The sequence below is a fragment of the Furipterus horrens genome, unplaced genomic scaffold (assembly GCF_987537825.1).
Source record: "Furipterus horrens unplaced genomic scaffold, mFurHor1.1.pri manual_scaffold_9, whole genome shotgun sequence".
NCBI lineage: Eukaryota > Metazoa > Chordata > Mammalia > Chiroptera > Furipteridae > Furipterus > Furipterus horrens.
In genome coordinates this window covers 34,577,733-34,594,956 of record NW_028327179.1, presented here as the reverse complement: position 1 = coordinate 34,594,956, position 17,224 = coordinate 34,577,733, and the positions used below count along the sequence as shown (strand labels likewise).

Genomic DNA, 17,224 nt, shown 5'->3' with positions numbered 1-17,224 from the left:
GGGCTCATGTTATTAAAAGGTAGTGAGAATTTGAAACAAGTCTGTTAGGTGCAAAAAGGTTAATTAACAAAGTATTCTAAATTATAAAACTTTAAGGAAATGAAAAGTTTCCATATCTGCATGCATCAAAAACAAAGAAACTGCATCTTTAGTTTGAAAAAATAAAATAAATATTTAAGCCAAACATGAAAGATGTGAATGCTTTACAAAAATTTGAATTTTCTGGAATTTTTGAAATCAATTTTTATTTTATTTTATTTTATTATTTTATTTTATTTATTTGTTTTTAGAGAGAGGGAAAAGGAGAAAGAGAGGGAGAGAAACATCAATATGTGGTTGCCTCTCACGTTCCCCCCACTGAGGACCTGGCCTGCAACCCAGGCATGTGCTCTGACTGGGAATCGAACCAGTGACACTTGGTTCTCTAGCCAATGCTCAATCCACTGAGCCACAGCAGCCAGGCTGCAATTTTTTATTTTTTAAACTATTTATGTATTTATTTATTTTTAGAGAGAGGGGAAAGGAGAAAGAGAGAAACATCACTGATTTTTTTTTTTTTAATTGGAGAAATTTGACATGTAACATTGCATAAATTTAGGATGTACAACGTTACTTTGATACATATATCTATTGCAGTATGATTGCTGATGTAGTGATGTTTGTCACATTATATAATTAAAGTACAATGTTATTATTTCCGTTCATTATACTATGCAATAGATCTCTATGGCTTGTATACTACTCATTACAAGTGTGTGCTCATAAAAACCATCACTGTTATCTGTAACTGCCCACCACCACCCCTCATACCCTGGCCACTACCATTTTACTTTCTTTTTTTCTTTTTTAATATGTTTAACTTTTTTAGATTTTACATAAGTGATATTATATAGTACTTGTGTTTCTTTGACTTATTTCACTTAGCGTAGTATGTTCAAGGTCCATCCGTGTTTTCACAAATAGGAGGATATATTTCTCATGGTTGAATAATATTCTATTGTGTATGTGTACCACTTCTTTTTCATCCATTCAGTTATTGATGGACATTTGGGTTGTTTCTATGGCTTGACTATTGTGAGTAATGTTATAATAAACATGAGAGTGCATATATCTTGTCAAAATCCTTTCATTTCCTTTAGGTATGTACCTAGAAGTGGAAATTGCCAAATCATATGGTAGATCTATTTTTAATTCTTTGAGGAACCTCCATATTGTTTTCCAAAGTGGTTGGACCAATTCACATTCCCACTAACAATGTATGAAGGTTCCTTTTATACCACATCCTCTCTAGCACCTTCTGTCTCCTGTCTTCTTGATGACAGCCATTCTAACAGGTGTGAGGTGATAGATAGGTCATGTGGTTTTGATTTGTATTTCCCTGATGATGGGTGATGTTGAGCAATATTCTTTATTCTTGAGCTTTCTTACAGGTATAAGGAAGGAGACAGTATATTACCATTATTAATATTCTTTCAATAAAATATTTTGAGATCCTACAGTTTTAGGCACTGGACACATAACAGTTAACAAAACAAAAAGTTTCTTTGCTCCTGGAGCTGTCTCGTATAAATCTTAAGGAAATGTTAATTTCATATGATATAACTCAACATCTCAGTGTCTCTAACTGGTGTGGTTATTATAACTATAAGAAATTAATACTTGGAGGTTTAATTCATGGAGAATTATGCCTCAGAATCAGAATTCCATTAACCTGGATCTTGTTCTTTTACACAGTTATCACAGTAAACATTCAGAAATTTTTTTCACAACAAAAATAAGGTCCATTATTCTATGAGATTACTTGAAAGTGTTCCATTCCTAGTTGCCCTTAAAAAGTGAGTTTTGGGAAGGTTAATCTTCTTTCAGTATTATAAGACCATCATAGCTTCATGGTTTGAGAGTATGTTTTAAGTATATTACCTCCAAAAACGTGAATTCCCTGTATCCCAGGGACCTATCAGTTAGCAGTCTCAAGGGAAATGGCGAAGCTTTGTGGGAAGAAAGTTGTGTGTGTTTATGCATAAGGGGAAAATATCAGTAAATGAGGGGAAAATTCCAAGCAGTTCCTGGAATCAGTTACTGTCCCCTCCGGGAGTTAGTGATGAGCTCCGCTGGGCTGAGAAAAACCCGTGCAGATGTCAGCACTGACTGAATCCCAGCCTGAGGCCACGCCAAATCATGAAGGACAAAGTGAAGAGCACAGGTAGAGTCTCCAGTTGAACCCCATGTGCATATTAATGTCCTGCCTGCACCTGGGTACCTAGAGCACAGTCAGGTTTAGAACATTTAAGTAATGTATTCAGAGTGGAGAATTGCTGGGCAGAAAAGCAGCAGGTCTGACCTTCTAGCTGAAACACAAGGAAAACTAAACACAATGTAGATGGCCTGTTGTGGAGCCTAATAAGCAGATGTCCTTATTTGATTACTGTAACCAACAATGCATTTCAGCAATCAGTTTAATGAGAAATGCCACTAGGATGGTTGGGCTGTGATACATTCCTGGGCCTTTTGAGGTTTGTGTCTGTGGCAAGTTTTTGAGCAAAAACAGATCAAGTGGATTCAGTTCTTTAAAAAAAGACATTCAGACTCTTTGTTTCAGACTCAGTTTTCCTTTGCTAGTTCCATAACCTCGCTTTGGTTGCAGTTTAAATAGCAATGAAAAGCCGTTTTTCATCTATCAAATTGGCACAGTACAGGTGAAGGGGGAAGTGTAATAAGTACAGACACTGTGCAGGATAATTTTCCAGTGTTCATCAGAATTAGAATTTAGAAATGCACATATATTTTGATCTTGCAATTTCACTTTTAGGAATTTACAGATGTAGTTTTATATAGATGAAATTACATGTCCAGGAATTTTTATTGCATCATTGTTTTAGTAGCAAAAAAATTGGGAACATGCCAAATGCTCATCAATAGAGCACTGGGCTTGAATTAAGTACACACCAAGGAGTACCCTGGGGTTTTTCAAAAGGAAGAGATAGTGTCCTATGAATTTAAGAGGAAATCAGCAAAATATATATTAAGTGATAAAAACTATATGCAGTGTGCTCTGTATGCCATACTACCATTTGTATATGTACATGTGTGTATGTGCTCTATATATGTGTGTGTTTTTGTGTGTGTATATGTATATTGGGTGGGCAAAGGTAGGCTTACAGTTGTGAGTGTGTAAAACAGGTTTATTCTTGTGTTATTTATTATTGTATTATTTTCCATATGAACAACTGTAAACTACTTTTGTCCACCCCTGTATGTGTGTGGATGTATGTAAGTGTGAACAATGGCAAGTGGTGACCTCAGAGGATAGGAGCTGGGTGGCTGAGGGAGGGTGTGGCAGGGAGATTTGCTTTTCATCAAATGCTTTCTCGTATCTTTTACAGAATTTTTAATGTGTACATGTTTTACCTATTTTAATTAATAAAATATGTTTCTAGGCCCAGTAGAGGTAAAAAGTAGAGCATTCAACTAGAAGCTAATGTAGGTAGACATCTCTTTGTTAACAGAATTGACTGGATAAAAAGTTGTCTGCCTAGCGCAGTCTTACTTTAAAAAAAAAATTTATTTATTTGTTTGTTTATTTATTTATTTTATTTTTAGAGAGAGGGGAAAGGAGAAAGAGAGGGAGAGAAACATCACTGTGTGGTTGTCTCTCACTCGGGCCCCCAAGTGGGGACCTGACATGCAACTTAGTCATGTGCCCTGACTGGGAATTGAACCAGCAGTCTTACTTTTAATTAGAGCTAATACACATTTAAAATGAGTCTGGAGGAACCATCTGCTTTGGATAGGTCTTGTGTAACCTTGTAACAGTAAACTATTGATAACTTTTATTTTGATGATACACTATATTTTAAAACACAGGAACACCAAATATAATTTTAGGATGCTCTAGTAAGAAAATAATCATGAAAAAGGGAGGAATGAGAGAAAGGAAGGAAGGGGAGAAAAGGGGAGGGAGGAAGGAGGGAAGAGAAGAGAGGAGAGGAGAGGAGAGGAGAGGAGAGAAGAGAGAAGAGGGAAGAGAGTAAGGCTGAGTGTCAAGTTTCTGTCCTTGGGGGTTGAATGACCTCTGTTTAGGACGTAAGATGAAGACATTTCAGCAAAAGTAACAAAGGTGCTATTGGAAAAACAGAGAAAGTTATTTTAACTGCTTGATTTTTAATTAATCTGAGAATAACTGACAGAGCATGGTGATTTTGTTAAGCACTAGTTTCATTCTGGAAGGAACATAGAATGAATCACAGAAAAACTTCAGTTAATTTTTTGGATTATGCAAGTGAATATTTAAAATGTGAGTATTTAAAGTGTGAATACTTATGAGGATGATATAGAATTCCCAGACTTACTGAAATTAATCTTGTGGCGGCATAATTGAGTCACTGACATTTTCAGTGCAGAAATATAAATTGTAAAGAAGAAAATTAGAACCATAACAGGAACAGGTTTTCATGGATTTGCTTCTCATTTTCTCTTGTTTCTACCAGGGTTAATGGGAAATTGGTAGCCTTGAAGGTGATCCGGCTGCAGGAAGAAGAAGGTACACCTTTTACCGCTATCAGGGAAGGTAGGCATTTTCTCTTTTCTTTGCTTTTGTGTTTGCATGATGTCCATACCTGTTTAAATATTATGCACCTCTGAATATGCTGAGTTTCTAAGTTATATGGTCATATCTTTTACTGGAATGTGTAAACTGAAATTTTACAAGATCAGTGCCTCTTGCAATTATATCAAGTCATGTTAAATAAAATAAGACCGGCCTGCTGCATACTCAGGTATGGGAAAGAAACAAACTGCTGTGTGTTGATAATGCGATGATCACTAACTGAGAAACTGAATAGGTCTGATTTTGTCTGTAGAGCTCCTAAAGTACATATGAACACATTGCATACGGGTGGCGAGAATTCTCATCATTTCTAAAAGGCATTTAAATACCCTGATACGCAACGTGTTAACTAGCATTACTCTATATTTGTGATGTTCAAGGGAAGTCCTTAAAAATGGAGGATCATACTATCCAATTATTTGTATTTTTTAAAATTTCTTTTTTCTATTCTGTACTGTATTTTATATGGACTTTTCTTATTGACTTATAGATACTCTTTCTATGTTAGCATCATTTATGTTATATTTTCTTCTATTCTTTTTTTCTAAAAATTTCTTTTATAATGTAATTGTTACATATAAGTTTTTAAATTTTTATTAAATACAATTGTTCTATCTTTTGCTTTATTACTTCCTGCATAGTACGTAGCTCTACTCCAAGATAATAAAATATCTTCTTTTATTAATGGGAACTTTTAAGTTCAGTTTCAGAATTTTTAGTATTAATTGCTTTACATTTACTACAATTTTAAAAGTACACATTATCTTGACATAAAACTTAAGTTTATTTTGCACCGAAGGAATCATACTACTTTGTTCTGCTGATTTACAGTGAAGTATAAATATCAGTGACTTAGTGCAATAGCAGTGTTAAGGTATTGATGAACTAAATGTAGTCTATTACTGGGCTGATTGCTTTCCACTATTATTTTTATGATTTTCTTTATTTTTGAAAGTCTCCTTTCTGTTTTCACTTTTTTTACCTTTCATTCTCTTTTTCATACCACTTCAGTTTGGTTTCCATAATTCCTGTTTAGCTGCAAATATTCTTACAAAGTTAATCAATGACTTCTGTATTGCTAGCTCAAGTAGACACCCCTCCTTCCTAATTGACCAAGCCTTTTAGCAGTTCATAAATGATTGACTCATTCTCCTTCATGATGCCAGATTTTCCAAGTAGGTAGCTTTTTCTCTTTCTCTTGTTTTGACTTCTTTTCTAAACATTAGGGAATTTTATGACAGGAAAGGGGCCTTCTTTTTTCTAATCAGCACTATTTTCAATGTGATTTTATTATTTCATGAGTTTAAATAGCAGGTATAAGCAGATAACCTATACATGCCTCTCTTTAGCTGAGAACTTGTCTTTGTTTACATTCTCCTGTATCCATTACCTGGCATTTCCTCTCAAATCCAGTAATATATAAAAAAGATAATATTTCACTACTAAGTGAGATTTATTCCAGGAATGCAAAGCTGGTTCAACCTTGAAAAATCAATCAATGTGTAACAGTCATCTCAAACTTAACACATCCAAATGTAACTCATGGTCCCCCTACCTACAATCACTCAAATCATTTTCATCCAATATTAGTAATAGAAGCACCCAGTGTTCCTCCTCCCCAAATCTTGCCCATGAAGGAGTCCTGTAAGTTACTTCACTAAAACATATCTCAAGTCTCTCTCTTTTGTCTGTCTTTACTGCCACCTCCAGTTCCAGATATCAATAGTTCTTGCTTTGACTTCTGTAATAACTTCTGATTGTACTCTCCATGTTGTCTTTTATTTTCCTATTGCCCTTCTCTACTCTGTAATCAATGGAATCTTTTTAAAAACCTAAATCATATTATGACACTTCTTACTTGAAAGCCTCAGTTTCAAGTACGGTTCAACTTGTTTTTCCCCAAACATGCTGTGAGATTTCCTGTGTCAGGGTTATACACATGCTATTGCTCGTGGTTGGAATGCTCCTCTCTTGCTCTTCTCATATGCCAGGTGTCAATTCAACTGTTTTCTTTTCACATGACTTTCCTTTGACTCTTACATCTAAACTAGCAGCTGACCATCATCTTACCCTTTTTCACTCACCATGTCACCACCCTATTTTCTTTAGAGTCCTTATTGGAATCTGAAATGAACTATTTTCACTCCTCTCTACTAGTATATAATCTTAGTAAGACCAGCAACCTTGTCTGATTGTTCAACATCTAGCATGGTAATCATAATATTTATTGTGTGACTTAAGCAAAATCATTGAGCTACAGTCTATATATACAACCACGTATTAGACACAGATTCTGCCCTCGAGAAACTGGCCTTCTAGGTGGAAGACAGAACATATAGATAATAATTTGGGAAATAATATTAGGCGGCATTTCAATGATAAATCATTACTAAAAGAATGTAAGTTTTAAAGAAATTCCTCCATTAGTTAACAGAGGGAAGGTGTCAGCTGGGTCTTGAATTAGGCAAAAGAGAGATAAGCAGTGAGGAGCAAATTGAGGACAAGTTGCATTCCAGTGAGGCGTAGAAGGAGCTGAGACCTGAAAGCTCAAGTACAGTGACCAGGTCAGGAGTTCTCCTTTGGTGGCTGTGGGAGGATGGGATGGTTGTTGCTCCATAGAAGACATCATCACAATAATTGGATAGTGCACCTGGTGTTTAGTGTGTAGGACACTCTAACACAGAAGTAGGGAAATCACAATCTGAGTCCCTCTGCCAGTTTAAAACATAAACTTTTATTTGAACCCAGCACTCCTATTCATTTGTGTATTGTCAGTGGCTGCTTTCATAGAATCAGGTGGTTGTGACAGAGTGCATGGTCCACAAAGACCTAAAGTGCATGCTGTCAGGCCCTTTACAAAGTTTCTCAACCCCTGCTTTAATACAATGAACAATTGTTTTATGTCCCATAAACCTTTCGAATGTCCTACTGGGTATTCATGCAGGTGAAAACCTGTTTATATTTGTCTTAGGCTGTTAGCCAACTATTTTAAACCCAAAGTATGTCCTGCACACATCTTATAGATACCAGATTTTTTAGGAGTACAACTACAGTGTAAATCGAAGGAAATTATATTTTGTTTTATTTAAAACTTTACTAAAATTTGTTTAACATTTTGAAAAATTACTTATCTCATGGTAATACTGCTTGTGTTACTTAAGTCACTAAAGTAACACTCTCAGACAGCCCGCATTTACAGTGGTTATGTTCATTAGATTCTATATACAGATGTGAGCGCCATTCTTTATTATGATTTCTAATGTCTGACTATATATATTTAAATACATCATTTTATTATAAATTAGTTTTTGTTTCTCTTTTGCATTTCATTTGTGTATAGATGTATATTTGAAATTTATACATAAATATTTGAAATTATGTGTGCACATAGACCCTATTATCTGAATTTCATATCACTGTAGTATAGCATCTTTATAAAGTATTTGTTGTATAAAGAGGGTATTGGGTCTGATGAGAGTGGAAACCACTGGCTGAGATGGAGCAGTGAGTTCCAGTTGAGCTGTGGCAGGAGGCAAGCAAGGTTAAGAGTGCTATTGTATTTGCTTATGGTAGACCTCGAATGTTAGGAAGAAGGAGAGCGGGAAAGAGATGCTGGGCCAAGAGGAGAAACAAGAGGAAAATGAAACTGAGTAGCAAGCATGCTCCCTAGTGTGTGGGGTAGGTACTGAAATTAACCAACCTAACCTTGCTGTTTGGTGCCCATTAAGAGACATTTCATAATGACACGACTGCATCCAGTTGTGACAGCTGGGCCAATCAATGAGAAGTTCAAGGAAGGAAGCAAGTGGGGTCAATTGAGGTTGTTGGTGAGGTATCTGTTTATACTGCCTGGATCTAAGGCAAGGCCTTTGGACACGTGTGAGTCTTGAGATGAGCTTAGGAATGAGCTCTGGGATTCAGTTTTGTTGTACAATGTAGGGCTGGGACCTTGTTTTGTGGGTTGGAAAACCACTGAAGACTTTTGAACTGAGTGTATTAGAAAGATAAATCTGATATTAGGATATGATATACATTAGATAAGAAGGGACTTAGAAGCTGATAAATCAATTATTCAGAGTAGTACAGATTTGAAATTATGAGGACCCAGTTTATTGGAAAGCAGTGACAAAAAATGATGGGTAGAGAAAAAATTGTCAGAGCTAAGTGAATTATTGGTTATAGATGATTTGAGAGGGAAATATCAATGGTTTTGAATGAGAAAAAAAAAAAAATGATGCCAGAGGGAGAAATAGTTTGTGACTCCCTGGAGAATTGCTTTTAACACTTTATAGTTTGAAAGGACTGTTATCCAATTTAATCTTCACCTTAGCCCTTTGAAGGGTTTTTTTTTTCTTTGTATAACATTTGTATTGTTTATAGAATCTGTATTATAAATATGAAATAGAGGCTCAGAGAGGTTAGACATTTTGTCCAAGGAGTTGCATCTTGTACCTAGATGTTCTCAGATCAAAACAGTGTTATGTTAACTTCAAGGGGTAGTTGATGTGGGTTTTAGTCATCCTGAGTTCATGAGACATCTGTATGGCCATGTCTGGTTGGCAGTGTGGGAGTGTAGCTCACAAGAATTCAGCCGAAATAGTACATATTTAGCATAGTTCTTAATAAGCTGAACAAGTATCATACTTTTGTGGGAGAGAACTTTGAGTGAAAACGGAGTTAAGTTGCAAGGCAGTATAGAAAGCCACATGGATATTAGGGTCTGGTAAGCTGGGTTTTGATTTTGATTTTGTTTTTCATTACTGTGCAGTAAAAGGCAAGTCACATGTATTAGTTTGCTAGGGCTGTGACAAAGTGCCACAGATTGAATGGCTTAAACAACAGAAACTTATCATCTCATGGTTCTGGAGTCTAGAAGTTCAAGGTCAAGGCCCGCTTACTGGGAGCCCTGAGAGAAGGATCTGTTGCCAGCCTCTCTCCTTGGCCTATAGATTGCCGTCTTCTCTGGTGTCTTCACATCATCTTCCCTCCATACCTGCCTATGTCCAAATTTCCTTTTGTTGTAAGGACACTGGATTAGGGTCCACTGTGATATCCTCTCTTTAACTTAATTACCTCTGAAAAATTCTCATCTTCAAATACAGTCACATTTTGAGCTGCTGGGATTAGCACTTCAACATACAAATTTTAGGGGACACAATTCAGTCTATAATACCCCTCCTAGAGGCTTTGGACCCCAGTAACCCTACTTGTGGACCATAGGGGTTGGCTTGTGTCATCTCTTAGAAACTGTCTACCTCTGCATTGTGGTTTTCATTTCCTAAGGAGTCTTTATTTTTATTTTTTATTAATCCTCACTTAAGAATATGCTTTTTGATTTTTAGAGAGAGGAATGGGTGGAGGAGAGAGAGAGAGAAAAAAAAAAAAGAGAAAGAGAGAAAGAGAAATATCGATTGTTCCATACGTGCCCCCAGCTGTGGATTGAACCTGCAACCTAGATATGTCATCTGACCAGGAATCAAACCCACAAGCTTTTGGTGTACAGGATGACATTCCAACCAACCAAACCACTTGTCCAGAGTCCCAAGTACTCTAAACTCAGCTGCTCTGGAGATCAGAGAATGATAAAGAAATTGTTGATGCCTGGAGGAACTAATCACAAAATGACATTTTTTAAACATAAAAATATTTTGGGCTTTTCCTAATCAAAGCTGACTTCTGAATGACTTTTAATGGAAATAAGTGACCCTATTGTAAAAAGCTTAATGAAACTTTCGGTTATTTGTTCCTCTTCTGCCTTTTCATTTCTATCTTTCATAGTCTTATTTGTCTGCTATTTATGTGTGAAAGTGAAAACTATCACCAGTGCTCATAATCTCTTGCTTTTACTACTTCTAAAAATCTGTGCACAGTACTCCTCTGTGTGGCTAGTGTTAGAGCTTGAAATATTTAGAACGAAGGTGGGGATGCTTGGGATGTATTCATTTTTACATTGAAGAGCGTAGCATGGTTTGTTCAGTTGCGATGAAACACTTTAATTTTAGTTTGCCTCTATTCTGCTGTTAGGGTCAATTTTCTTATTCAAAAAATGTCAACAGCAGGAAGATTTCAAAGTAGGAAAGCACTGTGCACAGTAAGGTAGTTTTCAAGTGGCTGCTTGTCACTTAGAAGCTTACCTGGGAATTTAGATTTTAACACATAATTTTCACCTGAAGTGGAAGTACATGTAAGCAACCCTAATCTTACTAGATTTATGTCCAAAGGTGGACCTTGAATGTTATCTCATAGTGCTAGAGTGCTTAATGGCTTATTCCAGGTTCAGGTGCTTTGAAACTCATTTTATATTTGAGGGCAGCTTAGAGAGTTAAGTAGTAGTGCTGAGGTCCAGCTTTTCTCTTTTAATTTAAAATCTTTATATGATATTGTCATGGTTTTTAATGGTACTGATTAAGAATCATGAGATAGGCCAATTGAATAACAACTCAGATATCAAATATTCAATCTTCATGGGCAATTATATCAGACAGCTACAAGAAAAAAAATTGTGTCACTAAAAATAAATAAATTGAAAAGGGAGTAGATGAAATTTCTTAAGATATACTAGCTGTAAGACCACTTAAAAAATGTGTGTGTTCTTACTCCGTGATGTTATATTCTAGATGTTAAAACATTTTTTTTGGCCAAGATTTTCCCAGACAAGGAGTGGAAGTGAGGGAACCAGTTGTCTCCTTTTGTGGATTCTGGAATATCTAATGGTTTTCTTAGGTGAGAGTTATGCTTAAAGAGAAAGCTAGATATTCTAAAAGAGAACAATTTAAAATTGTAAAAGTTGCAATATCAAGGAACAATACTTGGTGTGCACTTATACACTGTACATACACAGCCATGGCCTAGTCTCACCTAATTCTCACTAAACCCTTAAGGGGTGTAGTTCCATTATTTCTAGTTTAAAGTGAAGAAAGTCGGACACAAAGAGCTTGAGTCACTCCCCATGGTCATGGCCAGTGTGTGGCAGAGTTCAAGGTTGAACCTGGCCATACTCCAGAGCCCGCACTTAAACATTATACTGTGATAAAGAGATTTTAAGTAAAAAATTTGAATTTATATTGCATATTTGTTTAATGCAGAGGGTTACACTTTGGCCATTAAATTAAGGTGAGCAAAAAAGATTTTGTGGGGGGAGCATAGGGGGAAAGCTTATTTATGAAAGTGAAGTCATATTATTCAAGAAATACGGTGGGGCAGCATCCATGTGGTGCAGGCAAATAGGGAACAGGATCAGCAGTTTAGCTAAGGGATAGTCTAGGTGTGTAGAAAAAAAAAGAACCTGTAATGGTGAACTGTATAGTGTGGAACTCATTATTTGAATATAGTCTTTTTAACACCTGTTTGAGTAGTCCTATATGTTTTACCCATCTTTTCTCTCCCTTCCACTCCCACACTTTTCCAGAAACTGAGTCTTTTGTTTGGTTTATTCCTCAGTTGCTCCCTACCCCCACTGTTTATTCTATTAGAATTCTGAGGAAACATTTTCAATTTCTAATTAAAAAGGAAATACTCAGGAAGGCAGAGGTAGATATAAATTAAAGAGGAGATTAAGGAGGAAAGGCATTTTTTAATGTGGAAACAGCTAAACTGCTAATAAAATGAATGATCTTTTAATTGTTACTTAAATATATAATTGTATTTTAATTATATTAGTAAATATTTTAATAGTACAGTAAATTTGGTATATAAATTATCTAAGGTATTTGGTATTATTTTTATAAATTTTGTAAAGTTATTGAATAGCAAATAAGGCTGATTTTAATTGAGCATTAAAAATTTTGGAGTTTGCTATTTGATTTTTGTCATCACATCTTATCTCACGGCTTCTTTATTTATTTATTTTTGTTTTTTTTTAAACCACACAATTGCTTTTTCTTGTAGCTATCTGATATAATTGCTTATGAAGATTGAATGTTTGATATCTGAGTTGTTATTCAATTGGTTGTGAGTTTGCGTTTTTTGCATTTTACGTTTGGGCTATTGCGTCACTTTCCTGGGGCTGCTGTAAAACATTATCACAAACCTGGTGGCTTAAAAGAACTGAGATTTATTTTCTCAGAGTTCTGAAAGCCTGAAATCCAAAATCAAGGCATCAGCAGGACGTGCTCCCTTTGAAGGATCTGGGGGAGAATCCTTTCTTGTCTCTTCTTGGCTTGCACCGGTTCCCAGTAGTCCTGGGTGTTCCGTGGCTAGTTTCTGTGTCATTACAATCTCTGACTGTCATCACGTGGTCTTATTCCTTGTTTTTTCTTCTGTTCTTATACCTTAATACCTTAGTACATCTTCATCTTAGCTAATTACATCTGCAAAGACAGTATTTGCAAATAAGGTTACATTCTGGAGTTCTGAGTGGACATGAATTTGGAGGAGACACTAATTCAACCCACTACAGGTGTTCATTCCCCTCTGTTTCACAGAGAGATTTGTAGGTAATTGTGGATTGAGACATGCATTGCACCTTGGAAAGCTAAAGAAAAAAATGGATCATATAGCCCTGGCTGGTGTGGCTCAGCAAGTTGAGTGCTGGCCTGTGAACCTAAAGGTCACTGGTTCGATTCCCAGTAAGGGCACACACCTGGGTTGCAGACAAGGCCCCCCCAGTTGGGGATATGCCAGAGGCAACCGATCAGTGTTTCCCTCACACATTGTTTCTCTCAGACATCGGTTGCTTCTCTTCCTCTCTTTTTCCTTCCCTCCCCCTTTCTCTAACAAATAAATAAGATCTTAAAAAATATATGGACCATACAATGACTTTGATCATACTCTTCATTGTTTTCTTTTTACTAAGTGTACATATATTAGACAAATGGATGGTTACATTAACCTTCTTCAAGGTGATTTGTTCTTGGTTCTTTTTACCTAGGTTCTTTTGTAATTGCTTTGAATTTTCGTGTTTCAGAAAGTGTCACTTTCCTGGATGATTGAAGGACTTATGAACTATGGCTTGTGTGGAGAGAGATTATGTCAGGCAGGGTATTAAATATGATTGAGGCATTGGTAGTTAGGTTGGAAGCAGAGAGAACCAGTATAATAGAGATCCCCGAGGCTACTAAGTAGATGTGAAATGTTAACAAAGTTGCTTCCACAATTCTGTATAATGATTGTTGGGACTTTAAACACATTTACTCAAAGACAAAATATACATTTTGATTTGGATCCTATGCTGTTCCATGAGAGTTTTTAAATCTAGATATGCAGTCCAATGATTATAGAGCTCTTATGATCAAATAGAGCTTAAATATTGTTATATCCTTTCTTTGACAAGATGATTTCTGAATTTCAAATGTCTGGACACCTTCCTGGTGAGAGAGGGAATCTGCCAGAGAAGTCAGGTTTTTCATTCTCTCCTTTTCCCCTGACCTGGAAATTCTCTTTCAGGCTCCTGGAAGCTGAATTGAGAAGGTGAGTGCAGATGGGAAGTGGGGCTCCTGGAGCTTAAGTTCCTTCTGTAATAGAAGCAGACCACAGTGTTGGGGTAGGAGCAGAGAGGGCAGCCATCTATTCCCCTGGTTGCATTTTATCAATCGCAGTATTGTGAATTGTTCATCATCTTGTAATGATTTCTAAATTAACAAGTAGATTGTAAGTACAATGTTTAGTGAGGCTTTCCCCCATGCTAGTGCAACATCTGACCCTATCTGTGCATTGTGTGACAGATTAAATTAGTTATCTTTCAAGGGTCTTAATAACTCTTAGGATTCAGTAGTTCTATGCTCAGCTTAGTCATTTTTGAATTCAGCTGTTTTAGTGGCAAATGTTTTTTAAGACATTAATTGTGCCACTATTGTTTGAGATATATTAATCTTATAGGAGCTAATTTGGAAGCTATGTCAGATTTTAGAGATCACCTTGTGTAGGGGTCTCTCAATGTGTATACCAGTGTTCAGACTGCATGTTTGGCTCTTGCAGTAGATTTTAACCAATTGGATGAATGATCAACCAGCAAGAGTTAGTTTCACTTGTGGATAAGAGCCTGGGATCTTAAAGTCTTAACTGCCTGGATTCAAATTTGGCTTCCAGTCCCACCTAAATATGTGATTTTGAGCAAGTCTATTAAACTTTCTGTGCTTCAGATTCCTCATCTGTAAAAGAAGGATACAAATACTACTAACTTCATAGGATTGTTGGGATATTGCAATTATTCAATACAAAGATGAAGCAATGAAATAGAAACAATAAAAAAATAATGATGGGTTTTTGGTAATAAAAAAATTCATTAATTTTCTTCTGTACTGTCTCTGTTTCAGTTTTTCTGCTTGTCTGTTTTGTTCTTTTTCTTATTGGAAGCATCCTTCAGCTGCCTGGAGATCTTGATTGTCAACTCATAGAGTGAGACACTAATATGCTGATTGGAAACTCAGTTCTTAGGTAGGGAATGCTGTTGATTGTAGGCTGATGGGGGTAAGTTAACCAGTTTCTTTTTTTCTCACGTGGCCTCAGATGTCAGTATGTGAGGGTCTTTTCTTAGAAAGAGGCTTAAATTTCTGCAGAAGGGATTATTCAGTCTCCTGCCTGGAGGATTTAAGTTTGCTGCCCATGTCATGGTGACTGAGGAAGAGCTGGGGGTTGTGAGGGATTTTCATGCTTCAACTTGCAGAGTTTTATTGACTCTCCTTACTTTCAGTTCAGGTCATGCAGCTAGTATAGAGGGACTAAGAGGTATTTAAGTACTTAAGGCAAAAAATTATGGCCTTATTATAAAAGGTCTTGGCAGCAGTGAAAGACAGATGAATGTGTTTGGGAGGGACTTAAGAGGGACACCTGGTAGGGCTTGGTGTTTGGGCATGGAGGTTGGTAGAAATGGAGGGGTGCAGAAAGACTTCCAGGATTCTGGCTTGATTAATTGGGTCGATAGTGGAGCCAATAGTAGGAAACGGACTACAGGGTGGTGGCAGGTATAAGAAGGGAAAGATAACAGCGCAATCTTGTCATGTTAAAGTTGAGGTCTGATATTCATGTGGCAGTTGTTTATATGGTGGTGCAATTTATAGGTCAGTTGTTACTTATGTTGGGGATCTTACTTGACACTTTAAAGTATATGATCTCATTTCTCCTCTCAACATCATGGGGAAGATTGATGTTATTTTCTTCATTTTAGTAATTAAGATGCTGGGATCTAAAGACATTTTTGTCCAAAGTTATGCAGATAATTATGTGGCAGATATAGGGTCATTTTGGGTCTTCAACCCAGTGCCCAGAACAGTGCCTGACACATGATAGGCACTCAGTGCATGTTGATGAGCTAGTGAATGAGTGAGTGAGTCAATAAACTCCAAATCATTTCTTTTTTTTCTTCTACACTGCATAAACTTAGGTGAGCAATGTTACACACAGATTTTTTTCAGGCTACTAAGAAGCAGAGAAGTGAAGTTGAGAAAGCACCATAGAACAAGTCAAAGGATTTTGAGTCTCGATAGGGACTGTGTTACTGACTATGTGATTATGAGTGAGTCACTTAACATATTTTTTTTTTTGAAACAAAGGGGTTAGACTATCTGATTAGTACTAACATGACTTTTTACCTGGATAAAAGATCTATAATTTCTGTCATCAGTATTCTTCTTACACACATGCTCTCATGTGAAGCATATACACTGTATTTAAAATATTTCTTTTAAACCTTCTAATAATAACCCTTTATTTCTGTTACTGCAAAAATTGACAGAAAGTGCTTCAGAGCATTTGAGTATTGACAGACAAAAATTTTATAAATGGAATATAAAAATCCATGAGGCTAGACTTTAATTCTAGGTAAGTTTATGTATATTGACAAAATCGTTATTCTTTGTAAGTATGAGTAATTTGATGGGTGTTTGCCAATTGATATCAACAAAAAATTTGCAAGCTATTAGATCATATGACTTTAAAAACTATGAAAGTCATATGTTTTCTTTTTATGTCTAATTTTAAATGATAAAGTTTTTTTTAATCAAGTAACTTATTTCTTCTGTTTTAAATTTGTAAAAAAATTTCTATTGCATTTTGTCCTCTTATCTGGAAATATAAATTTCAAATTATATTTGCAAATATATATTTTTGGAAATGTAAAGTGTACTCTGATATATTTATATTTAAAACGTTTTTAGAAAGATTATATAACTAGCTTTAATCTGAAGGCTTTTATAACTGGCTAAAAATCTTCATGGACTTTTTTGATACCCACAGTGCTAACCTTTTAAAATGTTCCCTCATTTAATTCCCACAATAATCCTGTGGTATACATACATATTACCATCTCAAAATTACAAACGAGGAATTGAGGCCTAGAGACAAATAAATTGTTTTGTTTCAAACCATTTGCTAATAAACAGCTAAGTTAGGATTTTAACTGGGGTCTTTTAACTAAGGTGTTTGTTCCAAATATGAAAACCTTCCCTTCAAAATTTCTCGACTAATTTAGAAAAGTGATGGGAATTCATAGTCTATGTATACATTTCTTGTCATGTTATTAATTGTCACAGGTACTACAAGTTGTTTTATAAAAATGTAACCCATTGGCATACCTTTGTACTTCTCAATATTTGAGAAGCTGTTATGTTGTTTTGCTGCCTAAACTATGTACGATCTAGTAACATTGAAAAAAAATCAAAGGATAACAAACTATGAGCAGTA

At 35.9% G+C, this 17,224-nt stretch overlaps 1 protein-coding gene across 3 annotated transcripts in view; it reads left to right on the top strand.

Moving 5' to 3' along the window:
• The window catches only part of CDK14 (cyclin dependent kinase 14), a 564,775-nt gene that overhangs the window by 178,771 nt on the left and 368,780 nt on the right, over positions 1–17,224 (top strand). For all 3 annotated transcript variants that reach the window (XM_090287257.1, XM_090287258.1, XM_090287259.1), the window contains one exon: positions 4,488–4,567. In XM_090287257.1, the coding sequence (XP_090143383.1) occupies positions 4,488–4,567 (80 nt within the window). The remainder of the gene's footprint in view (positions 1–4,487; positions 4,568–17,224) is intronic.